We start from the raw sequence: 16,385 nt of genomic DNA on the forward strand, positions 1-16,385 counted from the left end.
AAGGTATCCGTAACATACTGTTGTGCGTAAAAGGATACACGACTACAAGCATAATTGTTATATTTTTGTGAAAACCAAAGTATCTGTGAGTTTGTGTGTGTACCTACTCACACTCTTAGAAAAAACATTAAAAGATAATTATCCTATGGAACAAAAAATCTTTTAGTTTTCTGCTTATAATTTTACCATTATCTAAATTTAGTAGTTTTATTTAATTTTTTTTATTTCTTTTTAAGATTTTATTTATTCATGACAGAGAGAAAGAGAGACAGAGACACAGGCAGAGGAAGAAGCAGGCTCCACGCAAAGAACCTGATGTGGGACTCGATCCTGGGACTCCAGGATCACACCCTGAGCAGACGCTCAATCACTGAGCCACTCAGGCATCCCAATTTAATAGTTTTAAAGAAATGGTTGATGGCTGTTTACTTCTGTATAAGCCTTAAGAAGTAAAGTTTTACTCTCTTCTAGAATACTGTTTTCCAGAATGATTCCTCCGAATCCTAGTATGTGGTAGGGTGAGAAAAGGAAAGTCTGTAGACTGTAGACAGTGGAGTCTTGTTAACATAAGGTTTAACAAAGTTAAACCAGGTTTCTTTCCTGCAGGACAACATACAGTGCTTAATAGGCTGCTGTTCATTATGACTCAGAAATATGTATGCAATATATTTTAGACTTTTTGGTTGTAGAACCATCCTTTTTCCTAGAATATTGCATGAGACTAGTATTCTACAGAACTCACTTTGGGAAGTTGTTCAGAATGTAAGTGGTATGGGACACCTGGGATCCCAGAGTTCCGGGATCGAGTCCCACATCGGGCTTCCTGCATGGAGCCTGCTTCTCCCTCTGCCTATGTCTGTCTCTGCTTCTCTCTGTGTGTCTCTCATGAAGAAGTAAATTATTTTTTAAAAATTTTTTTTAAAAATGTAAGTGGTGTTAGGTAAATACATTTAGGTTTGAAGTACTGGGATGTTTTGAAGTTTGGGTATGACATGTTTTGTCTTTCATGAACAACTTATGCAAACTGCTCTCGGCAGTACACAGCCTGACGGTATTGGAGAACATGAGTGTTAAAATGTTAAGTACAATTCCAGTGGGAAGATACCAACATTTCTTTAACACAGACTTAGTGTTAAAAGTTAAAGAAAGTCTGTTAACACAGACTTAGAGTTCGTGTTGCATCTTGTTTTTAGCTTGGTAATATAGGCAGTATATATTTTCCTAAGCCACAGTGTAGTTGTTTTGCACCATCTATTAAATGCTCTATTTCTGTGGTAATGTTTTCTTATGTGGGCTAATGACTTGAAGTTTAATTTATTTAAATACATAAAAAGAAGTTAATATGTAAGCCATGATAAATTAATCATCTTAACCATTGAATAGAATTTAACTTAATGAAAGGTTACCATTGTTTTCAGAAACTTTAGGCAGGGCAGCCCCGGTGGCGCAGCGGTTTGGCGCCGCCTGCAGCCCGAGGCATGATCCTGGAGACCCGGGATCGAGTCCCACATCGGGCTCCCTGCATGGGGCCTGCTTCTCCCTCTGCCTGTGTCTCTGCCTCTCTCTCTCTCTCTGTCGCTCATGAATAAATAAATAAAATCTTAAAAAAAGAAACTTCAGGCATATTTTATAATCTTATAATGAGGTAGAAGAAATTACTGGTTACGTTTATTCTGCAAAAATAGGATAAAGGTATATTAACTGAAATACAGTAAAATAATCAAAATACACATGTAATCAATAAGCAAAGTACAGTTTTTTGAAAAATGGGATTAGATAAGTAATCAAGAATCATTAAATAGTGGGCCTTTTTTCTTGTTAATTTTTTATAAGTGATGGAAATTTGGGCTTTCCTATTTTCTCCTAAAGGCAAACAACTGAAGTTGGGCTAATAGTGATTAATAATAGTGTTTCTCTTTACTTCTCATTTTTATTTTATGTGGTGTCATATAAGAAAAATATGGGGCAGCCTGGGTGGCTCAGCAGTTTAGCACCGCCTTCGGCCCAGGGCCTGATCCTAGAGGCCCCGGGATCGAGTCCCATGTCGGCTTCCTGCATAGAGCCTACGTCTCCCTCTGCCTGTGTCTCTGCTTCTCTCTTCTGTGTCTCTCATAAATAAATAAATAATCTTTAAAAAAAAAAAGAAAATATTAACTTTTAGCAAAATCTTTTTTAAAATAGAATTTTAAAGAAAATTTAGCTACTGTGTCAAATAAGGATCAAAGCTGATTTGATCATTTAAATCTGTTGACAAGAAAAACTGGTAGACTTTTCTCCTTTTTGGTAATAGGAGTAACAACAAATAGTTGATTGGAATATTTACAGTGATATGTGTGTTGGGACTCTGAAATAATAGCTGGGAACATGGTGACTCCACCCAAAGATAAAATTATGCACCAAACTCATATTTCCTTTTACAACTCTAATACTTTGCAGTATGAGATTTGGTAAGTTATTTAACCTCTCCTATGACCTACTTTCATGATCCTACTTTCATGACCTACCATTTTTTTTACATAATTATGAATTTATAAAAGATAAAAAGCTTTAAAGAGTCTAAACATTGCTATGAGTCTAAATAATTAAAGTGAAGATGAAGGGAGGACATCATTTTACCTAGTTTTTATTATTCTTTATTTTTATTTTTCTGTTGAATTAAGATTTAAAATAAATGGTATTGATAAAGGATAAATTTTATTCTTAAATCTAGGTATCTTCAAAGAACAGTGAAGCATCCAACTTTACTACAGGATCCTGATTTAAGGCAATTCCTGGAAAGTTCAGAGGTATTATTTTTACTTTAAATTTTTATAGGCTATTAATGTTCTCCTTATTTGTGTTTGTCATTTTAATAATTTTTATAAAAATATATGTTCAGTAAATAGTTGTATTAGTAAATGGAATGAAATTATTTTTTTGGCTTAGTGTTTAGCTTTAATTATTTAAAGTACTAGCAAATTGGGCAGCCCGGGTGGCGCAGCAGTTTAGCGCCGCCTGCAGCCCAGGGCCTGATCCTGGAGACCTGGGATCGAGTCCCATGTTGGGCTCCCTGCATGGAGACTGCTTCTCCTTCTGCCTGTGTCTCTACCTCTCTCTCTCTGTGTTTCTCATGAATAAATAAATAAAATCTTTAAAAAAATAAAAAATAAATTGCTAGCAAATGATCTTCTTTGCATTGATAACTGTGGAATGATCAGTATCTTTTTCAAAAATTTTAAACCACATTTCAAAGAATGACTTTCAGTGCCTAAGTTGTTGCTTTAGGCATCGTGTTGAAATAAGTTTATTTGGGCCTCCTTTTGGAGACAACTCAACACAGTTTGTATGTCTACATTCTATATTTTTACCAAGGTTCTGAAATGCAAACTTGTCGCTTAAACGAGCTTAAATTCTAACTGTGCTACTCTTTCTATTTGAGATGTTTGGTACATTTGGGGCTCATAACAGTTTAGAGTTTTAATTATTACCCTTTGAACTTAAAAAAAATTATTTGAATCCAGAATTTTTGAAAAATATGGAATCACACTGTCTTAACAGCATAAGGAGATTTTTCTTAAGACTTTGTTCTTCTTCCCTTATAAACAAGTTTATTTCTGCAAGCAAACAGGTGGCCAATGTTAAGGTACCTGGCAATTTCTTAATATATTTTGACAAACAGAGTGTTGTTCCATCTAAATGTAAACGTGCAGAAGAAAAGCAAATGGAAAGTCTATTTTTTAAGTTTTCCTTTGAGAGTGTACAAGTAGTGTGTTTGAGAAATTAGATCTCACTATTGAAATGTATGAGAGTGAAGAAAATACAACCTCCTTTTTTTCTTTTTTTTCGTTTTTTTCGTGGGGGTGTGCAGTCCCTTTTGTGCCCAGTTAAACCTCCAGGCTTTTAACCGGTTTGTTTGCCCTTATTTGTCATTCAATTCCAGCTGCCTAGAGCAGTTAACACACAGGCTCTGAGTGGAGCAGGAATATTGAGGATGGTGAACAAGGCTGCCGACGCTGTCAACAAAATGACAATCAAGATGAATGAATCGGATGCAGTAAGAGCTGATTTTTCGACTTGAATAATGAGATGAATTAATGAGCCCAACAATTGCATTTTAAAGCTGTACAAGTAGAAAATAGGATATTAATTTGCTTATTGAGTTTAGTTCTCAGCCACATCAGTTGACTACCATGGTTATACATGGCTAATTTGTTGCTTTAAAACAAGGAATGTGCCTTGCTATTGGTAACCTAATTTACAGTGGTTTGTTCTTGCTAAATTAGCTCCATTTTTCATTTTTTTTCTTAGTGGTTTGAAGAAAAGCAGCAACAATTTGAAAATCTGGATCAGCAACTTAGGAAACTTCATGCTAGTGTCGAAGCCTTGGTCTGTCATAGAAAAGGTTTGTTTGCCTTATTATTTATTTGTTTAACACCATAAGTTAATTCAACTATTTTATTTAAATTTTATTAAAATGAACATTACAGTTTAATGAATGAAGATGTCTTATTGGTAACTGATATAATTAAAATAACATTAAAAATTTGATACTTGAAATTTATCTTTAAAAAATTGTGTACCTGTATTTCATAGAAATCTCTTGAGTTATTTTCTTCATTTTTGAACAACCATATTTAAAAGTCTGAAGGGAGGAGGTTTGTTAAAAATTGACAGAAAATTTAAGTTATAATTTTTTAATTCTATCATGAGAATTTTAGTGTTTTTTAAGAATACAAGGATTTTAATGTTAGGTTTCTAAAATACATAGTAAGCCATTTAGTATGTGCCATTACCAGTAATCCGTTTCAGTAAAACAGTTACGGAAATAAACCAATACATTCATTATTGAAAGTAGTTTATAACAGCTATTTGTACTGCCATTTGTACTGTATCTTTTAGGGAATAGCTTTATGGTTCTTAGAGAGTTTTTTGTAATGTAGCAGTTTCTAGGCAATATATTTCTGTAAACATCTGTTTTTCTTTATTCGAAGTATCAGAAATGATACTGTTCAAAAATCTCTTTTAGAAATTTTGGTATTTCAGTTGAGCATAGTTAAAGCATTGTATGCAAAGAAAAAAGAATAAGGTTTTTATGAATTGTGTGTATTTTACCTGGCTTTTTCTTATTAGCTAAATAATATATTCATTAAAAGTTATAGATATTTTCCATTTCATTTAAATCTTTGAAGGCCAAAAAATGTAGTATAAGTCATTGTGTTCTCATTGCTTTCCATATTAAAAAAACATCTTTTATCTTCTGCAGGAATACACAAAAGCAATGAGCACTTTAGGAAGAAAGAGGAGGCAGATTATTATATTAAATTATTAAACATAGTTCCTCCCCTGGGAATATAGGCAGTGGTTCTTCATAATTTTTCTTTAATGTTCTTCTTAACTTTCAGTAGAGCTCTGAGCAATTGGCATTTATACCAAAGGCATTTTAATGGCTGGTGATTTTATATTAATTATTTTAAAACAATTATTTGAGCGATACACGAATTGATACAATTTAGAGGGAATGTAGAAAAATCATTGCAATATTTAAAAACTTTACTAGTGAATACTAAAAATGAATCCTTTTTTTGTTTCAGAACTTTCGGCCAACACAGCTGCCTTTGCTAAAAGTGCTGCCATGTTAGGTAACTCTGAGGACCATACTGCTTTATCTAGAGCTTTGTCTCAGCTTGCGGAGGTGGAGGAGAAGATAGACCAGTTACATCAAGAACAAGCTTTTGCTGACTTTTATATGTTTTCAGAACTACTTAGTGACTACATTCGTCTTATTGCTGCAGTGAAAGTAAGCCTTATTTTGCAGTCTTCCTTCAGATCATCTCACTTCTGTGGTTTGCTTCTAGAAGAATTTGGTTAGCTAGAAGGCATGTATTTAAGAGTGTAAGTTCTTTATTCTACCAGTCCATATAAAATGACATCAAGATGATGACTCATAGCCTAATATTTTCTTCCACTATGACTTGAACAATAGATAAAATTAATGTTTTTAAGAGTTCTAAGAAGTGCCAAACAAGATAAAACCAGCACACATTCACTTCTGTGTTGACATATACAAGTTTACAACCGACTGGTAGCATTTATTGTTCATCTAACATGAACTGAAACTAGCCTGGCCTCTGTTCCCATTAGTAAAGGTATAACAGAAGCAGAACAAAAATAGAGCTGATGGTTGCATGAGTATGTTTAATGGTGGCTTTTAGCCTGCATTTGGACTATAAGCAAACATTCTGTGCATACACTGAAATATGTAGTCACTATTTATAGATCAAACGAGACTAGATAATAAATTGTGTTATCTAGTGGTAATGTTTAAGGATAAACAGTTGAGTTTCTGAATAGTTAGGAAAGTAATCAAGTTAGCAAATGACAGTTGGTATTCTACAGGTTATCTCCAGTATTCCAACAGTTAAACTAAGTATTATTTTATCTATCCAGTGTTTCAGAAGGTACTTTAAGATCTTAGGGTGTTTTTCAGTTATTGTTATGAGCAAGAATTGTCATAGGGCGGAAGAATTGGGAGTTTATCTTTTACTGAAAGTTAATGAGACCTTGTTCTTTGCTTTCTTAAGCAAAATTTTTTTCAGCTAAAGTCTATGATGAAATCAGTATTCATCTACAGTCATTGGTATACTGCGTATTCTTTTATGATCCTGTTCTCAAGCTGACCATGGCAATTATGGCTAGAGGATTCTTAGTACTTCAGATGTTGCTATCTTGGGTTTGGAAAAATTACCAGTTTTGTCTGTATCTGCTCTTAGGTGTTACTCTTTAAATTCCTTCTTTAGTTAAATTTTCTCTTTGATTATTTAAAGAAGTTAATATATATAGCAGTTACTCATTATATATCAGGCAACTTATGATAAACAGAAATCCAGTTCACAATTAATGGTTCCTGCTTCTCTCCCACCCACTCTCAACCTCATTTCAGAATTCCCACAAGCATGAGGGCTGCTGTAAAAAAGTAGAGCACTTTGCAAAATAACTGGGTCCACAAAGGGAAGCTGGGCAGTATCTGTGAGGAGGAGTACCAGCTGAGAAGAGCTAATCTGGGAGGACAGTCCCTGGCAGGAACGGCCTGCTAGTGTCCTGGGTGGTGAGCTCTCACGTGGGCTGGCCGGCCTCATGCTACTTAAATCTTCCTGCTGGATTTTTACATTCTCAGAAATTGTACTTGGATTCATGTTTCCCAGAATGACAGTGACACTGAAAGAGGTATCACAACCAGCTGAGTTTGGGAGATAATATTTTGTACAATATCCCTGTTTTATAGAGTCATGGAACATTGAAATGCTCAGAACTGTCTATGAGTAAAAAAATAAAATAAAACATTTAAATTTGTTTAATTCAGAGACTTCCAAATTCATAGGAACAGGAGTTCTTTTCCACTTAATATCTTTTTACATAAATGGAACAGACTTTGGGAAGAACTGAATTAGTGATTCATTGATTTCAAGAGATTTAAAGAGCTTTGCTCAAGTTAGAGCTTGACGTAGATGAAGCTCTTTCACGTTGGCTTTGTGTTTTCTGCTGAAACCTGACCGAGGTCAGCCACACCAAGGAGTTGAGATATTAGGGGGTAGCATGACAGGGAATTTTTATGATCTTGATATTCAGTTTGGTTTTTTTTTTAAACTGATTCATTTGTATTAGAAAAAGTGATACTTGGACATCATCAGTCTTACAGCCCAAAAAGGTTAAGTTCTTCTCTACCAAAGACCACTTAGTACTTCTTATGCTATTACGTTCTTGTGTGTCTTTACAGAATCAGCTGTGCACGTGTATGAAGCTGATTTTCTGTTTTATTCTTCCCATCTTTCTCTTTCTTCCTCCTTCCCTCCATGTCTTCCTTCTTGACGAAGGAACATATTATATGCACTATTCTTTGCCTACTTTTTTCACCCATTATATTTTAGAGAGGTATCCATGTTAGCATATATAGATATGTTATGTTCTTTTTAATGTTTGCATAGTATTCTGTTAGATAGCATATAAAAATACCCTAAATTATTTAATCAGTCTAGTTGTAAATACTGGTTTTTGAAAATAACTCTTGGGACATAAAATTCATAGAAGTGGAGTCACCTGGCCACCTGAATTTTTTAAATTTCAAAAAATATATTCATATTACTGTTCAAAGAGATTATTATTCTTATACTCCCATCAGCATACTTGTTCCTTCTTCTCCCACCCAATGATGAAGGTATTTTTTTGTATAAATTTCTTTAGTTAGTGTGAATTTAAGCATCTGTATGGATGATGAGCCGTTAGTATTTCTTTTTGTGTGTGTGTGAACTCTTCATGTCCTTTGCCCAATTTTCTTTTGTGTTTTCTCTTATATATTCCTAATAGCTATTTAATACTACTTAGCCCTTTGTTTTTATCCATATTGAAAATACTTTCCTTTTAAAAAAGTATTTGTTTATTTGAGAGAGCTTGTGCATCCAAGCACAGTGAGGGGGTGGGAATAGAGAAAGAGAGAGAGAGAAACTCTAGCCAACTACTTGCAGAGCGCAGATCCTGATGCAGGGCTCCATCTCACGACCCTGAGATCATGAGCTGAGCTGAAACCAAGAGTCAGATGCTTAGCCAATTGTGCCACCGTGGCTTCCCAAAAATAGTTTTCTGATGATAAATTTGAAACTAAGAGTACTTGAGAATTAGAGTACAGAGCCAAAGTGGGAAAGGAACTATGACCAATTGAAATTTGGGCCCTAAAGAAGGATGAATTTCAACCATCTATAATATTACCTAGGCCTGGCCTCATATCCAGGAAACTCCTACTTTCTTTGTGCAGTGCATGACCTCTCACATCTAGGACTCCATATTTTGGGTAGCACTGTTCCCTAACATATTATATAGTAAACTCATTGCGTGCATTCTCATAAATTGGCCTTTTGAACCACTAGAGTAGGGTCAGGGATTGGAGATAAAGGTTTTCAATGTGTTTAGCACTAGCACTTGATAAAATATTTTCTCAGGGAATCTAAATTTATAAAACATATCAAATATTTTTTCAACCAGTTAGTAGGTGGGTTCCCCAAGGAGTTGAAAAGCTTCATTGTTCGACTGTAAGTAATTAGCATCCTTTCAGAACTCCAGGAAGCTGAGCAGCATACTTCCAGAGTCACTAAATTGGAATGTGATATTAATTAAAATTACAATTGCAGTGTTTTGATGGGCCAGGAAAAATGTTCCACAACTGCAGCCTTGTCTAAGCTAAACCAGTTTGCATACATATGTATAACATAAATTGGCAGAGGGATGGAAGTCCAAAGTGGATCATCAGTGTAAATCTGCCCCTCTTATAGGAGAGGCTGGTCTACTGGAGCAGGCTAGCATCTTAACATACAGTTGTGATTTAATTGATCTTTAGGGTAGCATTTTTAGATGGAATATGCTTTTGATTCTTTTTTCCCTTTTTGTGTTCCAAGGGTAGGAAAACAAATGAGGAAAAAATTATTTCTTACAGAGCTGAGATTGATTTTTTTCTTTCAGAAATAACCTGACTTTAGTAGTTTTACCTTTATTTTTTTTTAAGATTTTATTTATTTATTCATGAGAGATAACAGAGAGAGAGAGAGGGGCAGAGATACAGGCTGAGGGAGAAGCAGGCTCCATGCGGGGAGCCCGATGTGGGACTCCATCCTGGGTCTCTAGGATGATGCCCTGAGCTGAAGGCAGGCGCCAAACCCCTGAGCCACCCAGGGATCCCCCTTACCTTTATTTTATACCTCCTACATCTTTGCCATAATAAACATGTGATGGTTTTGGAATCTTATGAGATAATAAATTGGACAGGGACAAATTAGTTTATCACCCAAAAAAACCAAATTTATATATGTATTGAGAACTTTAGCAAATATTGAAATTAAAGGGCATTTTGGCTAGCTTTTGCCCTGTACTGGTACATATTTTAAATAATTAAATTGTTATTAAACGGTGGAGTTTATAAACAAGGAGCTGATATGGCTTTCTTCCCCTAAAGATTAGGAATATAAATCTTATTTTTTGGGATCCCTGGGTGGCGCAGCGGTTTGGCGCCTGCCTTTGGCCCAGGGCGCGATCCTGGAGACCCGGGATCGAATCCCACATCGGGCTCCCGGTGCATGGAGCCTGCTTCTCCCTCTGCCTGTGTCTCTGCCTCTCTCTCTCTCTGTGACTATCATGAATAAATAAATAAAATCTTTAAAAAAAAAAAAAATCTTATTTTTTGGTGTTGTTTGTAAGGGATGAGGGGCAAGGATATGTAATATGAATGCAGTCTGATTATGATTTTTTCCATGTTACTGAGTTGTTACTGTTTGCACTTTTAGTAAAAATGTAGAGTTAATCAACTCGTAATTTATATGTGTATGTTTAGAAGTAATCCATAATAATACTTACTAATTGTTAAACATCCACTAGGTTCAGTCACTGCGCTAAATTTTTTCATTTTATTTCCAATCCACTAATATAGATCTTATTTTCTTCCTTTTATATTTGGGAAAACAATGGCTTATAGAAATTAAGTTACCGGGATCCCTGGGTGGCGCAGCAGTTTGGCGCCTGCCTTTGGCCCAGGGCACGATCCTGGAGACCCAGGATCGAATCCCACGTCGAGCTCCCGGTGCATGGAGCCTGCTTCTCCCTCTGCCTGTGTCTCTGCCTCTCTCTCTCTGTCTCTCTCTGTGTGACTATCATAAATAAATAAAAATTAAAAATTAAAAAAAAAAAAGAAATTAAGTTACCCAGGATCATAGAATGACAAAGCTATATTTGAATCCAAATTTGATTAGTTCCAAAGCCTACATTTTTAAAAAGATTTTATTTATTTATTAGAGAGAGAGGAAGAAGCAAACTCCCTGCTGAGCGGGGAGCCCAGGACCCTGGGATCATGACCTGAGCTGAAAGCAGATGCTTACCCAACTGAGCCACTCAGGCACCCCAAAATCCCACATTTTTAAAATAAATTATCTACATACTTTTCTGTTCAGCAAGTTCCTATAACATGTATTTATTTACTGTTTCTTGATCCAAAAAGTTCTGTTTGGAGTAATGAAAATAACTCTGGTTTAGTGCTTTCTGGTTCACCCAGTTTACTAAGACTTATTTCATGTGTTCAGTTAGTAAATACTAACATAATATGAATATATCCCCAGCATCAGATTAGGAAAGGAATTACTGTTGGATTTCTTTCATCCTGTCCATCCCCTTTTTTCCTGAGATTTTAATTACTTTCATGTTTATATTTCATTTCTTTCTTCCATCAACCTGCTCTTGCTTTTCCAAACAAACCCCATGAAACAACTAGTGGTTTTGGTTGACTTGGTCTATAGTGGTCTTCTTGTCCAGTACTTTGTTTGGTCTTGCCTCCTAGATAGGTGTGGTGTGTGTGTTTGTTATAGATATATTTATGTTTATATTGACACATACATATACCTACTTGTATGCACACAAGTGCATCTCTGCCCATTTGCCCTGTTGATTTTGTATAGAATTCTTTCTCCTTTTTTTCTTTTTTTTTTGAATTGTTATGCCTTTACTTTTTAATTGCTTTGCCTTTGTTTTTGCTGTTGGTCTTCTTTTCTACATTTTTCTTCACTTCCTGTTGTCTTACAAGTTTTTCCTCATTTTATTTTTGCAATTTCTGGCCTATTTTCAACATTCAAATCTGCTTCTGATACTATTTGGTAGGAAAACTTATGATACCAGATTTTTTTCCTTTTAAAGAACTCTTTCTTCAAAGCATAGAACTCTGTTAGAAATCTTATTATAAGTCAAATCTAAAACCCAGAAGTCTAGTGAAATCCATCTTGTATGTAGTTTTTGTCTGTTGGTTTATTCAGAACTGTTCTGATTTGTCCAGGGGCTTTTCTTTTTTTTTAAGCAAATGAATATGGATGTTTTTCTTCTGTATTGACATGTTTATTTTCATTATGCCAATATACGATAATAGTGTGTAAAATACTTGTTTTTTTGTGTGTGTGTGTGTGTGTTCGTTTTCAGTATCACAGCACTTCTGGTATTTTGAAATTATATCAGTGTTGTCACTTACTAGCATTATGTCATTCACTTATAGGGTGTGTTTGACCATCGAATGAAGTGCTGGCAGAAATGGGAAGATGCTCAAATTACTTTGCTCAAAAAACGTGAAACTGAGGCAAAAATGATGGTTGCTAACAAACCAGATAAAATACAGCAAGCTAAAAATGAAATAAGAGAGGTGATTAATATAAAATGCTTTACTTATCGCTTTACTCAAAATTTTCCATGAATCATTCATATATGCATAATTTTTCATAAGTTTTTTTCTGAACCATCAACACTAGCCATTTTTCCATAGTTTTATGAACTGTGTTAGACTTACTTCAACATTTTGATCATCATTAAAATCTCCAGAGCCCTTTGTTAGTTTCACATGATTATGGAATGGTTAAAGAAGCACAAAAGGAAAAGATTTAAATTAACCTTTAATTAATAATTACACAGTTCTTTTGAGATGGTTAATTTGATTTCAAATAATTATTTTATGTCTGAAAATAGTTTTAGAGCATAGACTTGCCCCACATTTAGCTTTTTAAGCAACATTATCCCCCATATATATGTACTATATATGGTATTTTAGTAAATTTGTATAAGTTTATTATAATTTATACACTTTTTTTGCCATGCTTCAATAAGGAAATTGAAGAGGTAGGACAACCTTTATATTACTAAAAGTAAATGTACCTGCTCTTTGAAGAGTATGTACCACTGTTTTGGTTACATAGTGGGAAAATATCATTTCATTGCTTTAAGTCTTCAGTTATTTTATTTTAGCTGCTCCATTGATCACTAATCATAATGTTTTGTTGTTTCTGTACTGAACTTAATGTTTACCAGTAAGTCTTCAGTAGACTGTAATTCCACATTTTTAAAAATTCAAACATTATACTATTAAAAAATGTTTTTAAATGTTTGTTGAACAGTTTTCTTAAAGTATTTCCATGGGCATATAAATGTGGTGAACATGTATTCTTGAACTTGGTAGAATGTTGTTGATTCACTGTGGAATAATTGATGATATCAAAAAGAAATGATAAAGCTACCCCAACACTATTAAATTGTTTGACAGTGAATTTTATACTCAAAATCTTTTCACTGTCTTAGTTGTATTTAATTAAACTATGGAGGTTGTAATTGATTAAATACTAAAATATACTAATCTTGAGTATATCTGACAATGAAATATTAGTGCAAATTAAGCTGATAAGAGTTTCTAGTACTGAAAAGTTAGATAAAAGTTTGAATGAGATCCTAAATTGATATTTGCGAATATTGAGCTTCCTCGGGTTTTACAGATGTTACTTTAAATTAAATGAGTGATTGTGACAGCTAGTTCTATAATACTTTCCTTGCAGGAATTAAAAATGTGTGTGTTTTTGTTTGTTTTTGTTAGTGGGAGGCAAAAGTACAACAAGGAGAAAGAGATTTTGAACAGATTTCTAAAACAATTCGAAAAGAAGTGGGAAGATTTGAGGTAAGTGTAATTTTATACTTTTCCCAACACCATGGTCATTTTTTGCTGTGATTTTGTAGTAAAATCAGATTTAGTTTTGTACTGATGGGCTTTCTTCTTCATGTATTGTACTACAGAAAGAACGAGTGAAAGATTTTAAAACTGTTATTATCAAGTACTTAGAATCATTAGTACAAACACAACAACAGGTAAGCTAACTGTTTTATGACTTACTTTGTAACTTACAGACTTCTTCTAGAACTTATTTTTGGTTCACTTTAAAGATGTCAGCGGTAGGAGTTTTTAAACTTAAGGAGGAGTAAGAAATGGAGTAGAGAAAACTGGTGACCACAAAGAAAAATATGGTAGTTAAATTGGTACTTCTCAGATGGTTTTTGCCTCTACTCCTGAATACCAGTTAAGATACATTTTTCCCAGATTAAGGTGAAGAGAAACATGCTCAACAGTGTTTCCCTTTTCCTGTCTTCCTAGTTTTATTTCTCTAGTGATCACACCTCTTTGAGTGAATTCTTACAGTAAATTCTCTTCTGTAACAGAACTAGCTTTTTTAAGGTTAGTGGGGGGTTTTGTATTGTTTTGATTTTTGTTTTATTTTGTATGTGGTTGGCGGTGATTGTTTCCCACAGGGACATTTGTCTCCCTAACTAGAAAACAGAAGACCATGGATTTTAATTAAAATCTATAACAATATACTATGTTTTAATATTTATATTTATGTCCTCAATTATTTATATTTGTCTATTCTCAAATATTTATAATTTGAATAATCAAATTATTTAATGTCTTAAAAAGAAGGGTTTCTTTCAGTTTGTCTTAAAATATGTGGGTTAGGAACTTATAATATATGTAAGTTATATAATATTATATAATATATAATAAATATATTGATTTTTTAATTAAGAGGTGACATGTCTGGCTCAATGGTTGAGTGTCTGCTTTCGATCCAGGGCGTGATCCTGGGGTCCTGGGATCGAGTCCCGTATCGGGCTCCCTGTATAGAGTCTGCTTCTCTCTGCCTGTGTCTCTGCCTCTCTCTCTCTCTCTCTCTCTCTCTCTCTCTCTCTCTGTCTCTAATGAATAAATAAAATCTTTTTTTTTTTTTTTTATTTATTTATTTTTTTACTTATGATAGTCACACAGAGAGAGAGAGAGGCAGAGACACAGGCAGAGAGAGAAACAGGCTCCATGCACCGGGAGCCCGACGTGGGATTCGATCCCGGGTCTCCAGGATCGCGCCCTGGGCCAAAGGCAGGCGCCAAACCGCTGCGCCACCCAGGGATCCCCTCTTTTTTTTTTTTTTAAAGAGATAACATGTCTTCAAATTATAGGCTTTAAATACTTCATGAAATAATTTATATGAATTTGTTTTTAAAGGAATTGTTTTAAATGTAACTTTAGTTTATACTTTCATTAATTTTATGGAATACAGAAGAAACACTGGCAGTTAATTCCTTCCACTCTCAAAAGAAGACTACATGTCCATTTCTTGCCTAATGTTTTCTTCCTCCTTTTTTCATGGTTTTTGGCTAGAGTAACATAAAATGTGAATATTTTCTGAAATTAGGATATGTTATAACTTTATATTGGAAAAGTTCATTGCAGTTTATTACTTAAGATAGTCTCATTTAATTTGCATTAACAATCCGTTTCTATATGTAATTTTGCATAAACAAAGAAAATTAAATTTTAAGGTTTTTAAAAAATTTACCTCAAAAACTGGAATTAGCTAGTAGTAATTAACATCTTAAGTAATTTATACATGAATTATATTGACAGACTTCAGGTAGGGAAATTAAAATTTTTCCTCTTAGAACTAGACTTTAGTAAATATTAATCATTGTTAGCTACTCATAAAGACTATACAGAATGAATGCATATAAATGGCAAAAAGATAATTAGAATATCTTTGGTTATGATCCACAGCTGATAAAATACTGGGAGGCATTCCTGCCTGAAGCCAAAGCCATTGCCTAGCAAGAAGATTTCTGTTATGAAGATCTTGGATGTTTGTTCCAGTTATGCTGAATTCCACAGTGAAATCATTTAAAATCATCTAAATAAACCACTCTATATTTTATGGATTACATGTGGTTTTTTTATATACATATATATGTATATATATACTCTGACATTTTATTACAAGCTGCATGTCCTGACCCTCTTTGAATTAAGCGGACTGTGGCATGACATTCTGCAATACTTTGCTGAATTGAACACTATTGTGTCTTAAATACTTGCACTAAAAAGTGCGCTGCAAGGCCAGAAAATTTTACAATATTTTTTTCTTTACAATACATTCTGTAGTGTGTTCGCCCTCTTTATGAAGTGAATTATCAATGCATTGATTAATGATCACTTATACATTCCTGTACAGAAATTATGATTTTGTGATTACAGTAATAAAATGATATTCCTTGTGAAATATTAGTAACAAATTATTTGGGTATGTAAACATGTTAGAGATCTTTTTAAAACCATTTTTAATCACAAATTTTTGCCTCTAGATGTACATAGGTGATGCTCTGATCCATTAATTTTTTTTAGTTGACAGAAAAAGCTGAACTCTTTCATTATAAATTACTTAATGAAGGTTAAGTTCTCTTCTGAAGTCCTCATAAACCAAAGAACATTTATCTTTTGATTCTACTCTGGGGAATGCTCTTGTCTTTTTTAAAAGAGAGAATGAATAATTTTCTTTGCTTGTTTTAGTCCATCCGTATTACCAGTGTCCAGTTTAGGAATTAGGAAAAAATGTATTAATGTGCTTCTGTTACAAGTCCTGTGATTTTGCTCATCTTCTATCTTCAAAGTCCTAGACTTTGCATATATTTAATTTATTCTTTGCCTTTCCTTTGTTTTTCAATTTAAACTGAAGGTAAGATCATCTGTAATCGTA

The 16,385-nt window shown here is 33.9% G+C and overlaps 1 protein-coding gene across 2 annotated transcripts in view; it reads left to right on the forward strand.

Annotated features, from left to right (window-relative positions):
- The window catches only part of SNX2 (sorting nexin 2), a 57,495-nt gene extending 41,925 nt beyond the window's left edge, over nt 1-15,570 (forward strand). For both annotated transcript variants that reach the window (XM_072840762.1, XM_072840763.1), the window contains exons 8-15: nt 2,711-2,786; nt 3,920-4,033; nt 4,288-4,381; nt 5,571-5,776; nt 12,050-12,193; nt 13,409-13,489; nt 13,606-13,677; nt 15,413-15,570. In XM_072840762.1, coding sequence (XP_072696863.1) covers nt 2,711-2,786; nt 3,920-4,033; nt 4,288-4,381; nt 5,571-5,776; nt 12,050-12,193; nt 13,409-13,489; nt 13,606-13,677; nt 15,413-15,463 — 838 coding nt within the window. In that variant the 3' untranslated portion in view covers nt 15,464-15,570. The remainder of the gene's footprint in view (nt 1-2,710; nt 2,787-3,919; nt 4,034-4,287; nt 4,382-5,570; nt 5,777-12,049; nt 12,194-13,408; nt 13,490-13,605; nt 13,678-15,412) is intronic.
- The last annotated feature ends 815 nt before the right edge of the window (nt 15,571-16,385 follow it).

The sequence above is a fragment of the Canis lupus genome, chromosome 10, assembly GCF_048164855.1.
Source record: "Canis lupus baileyi chromosome 10, mCanLup2.hap1, whole genome shotgun sequence".
In the NCBI taxonomy this organism is placed as follows: domain Eukaryota; kingdom Metazoa; phylum Chordata; class Mammalia; order Carnivora; family Canidae; genus Canis; species Canis lupus.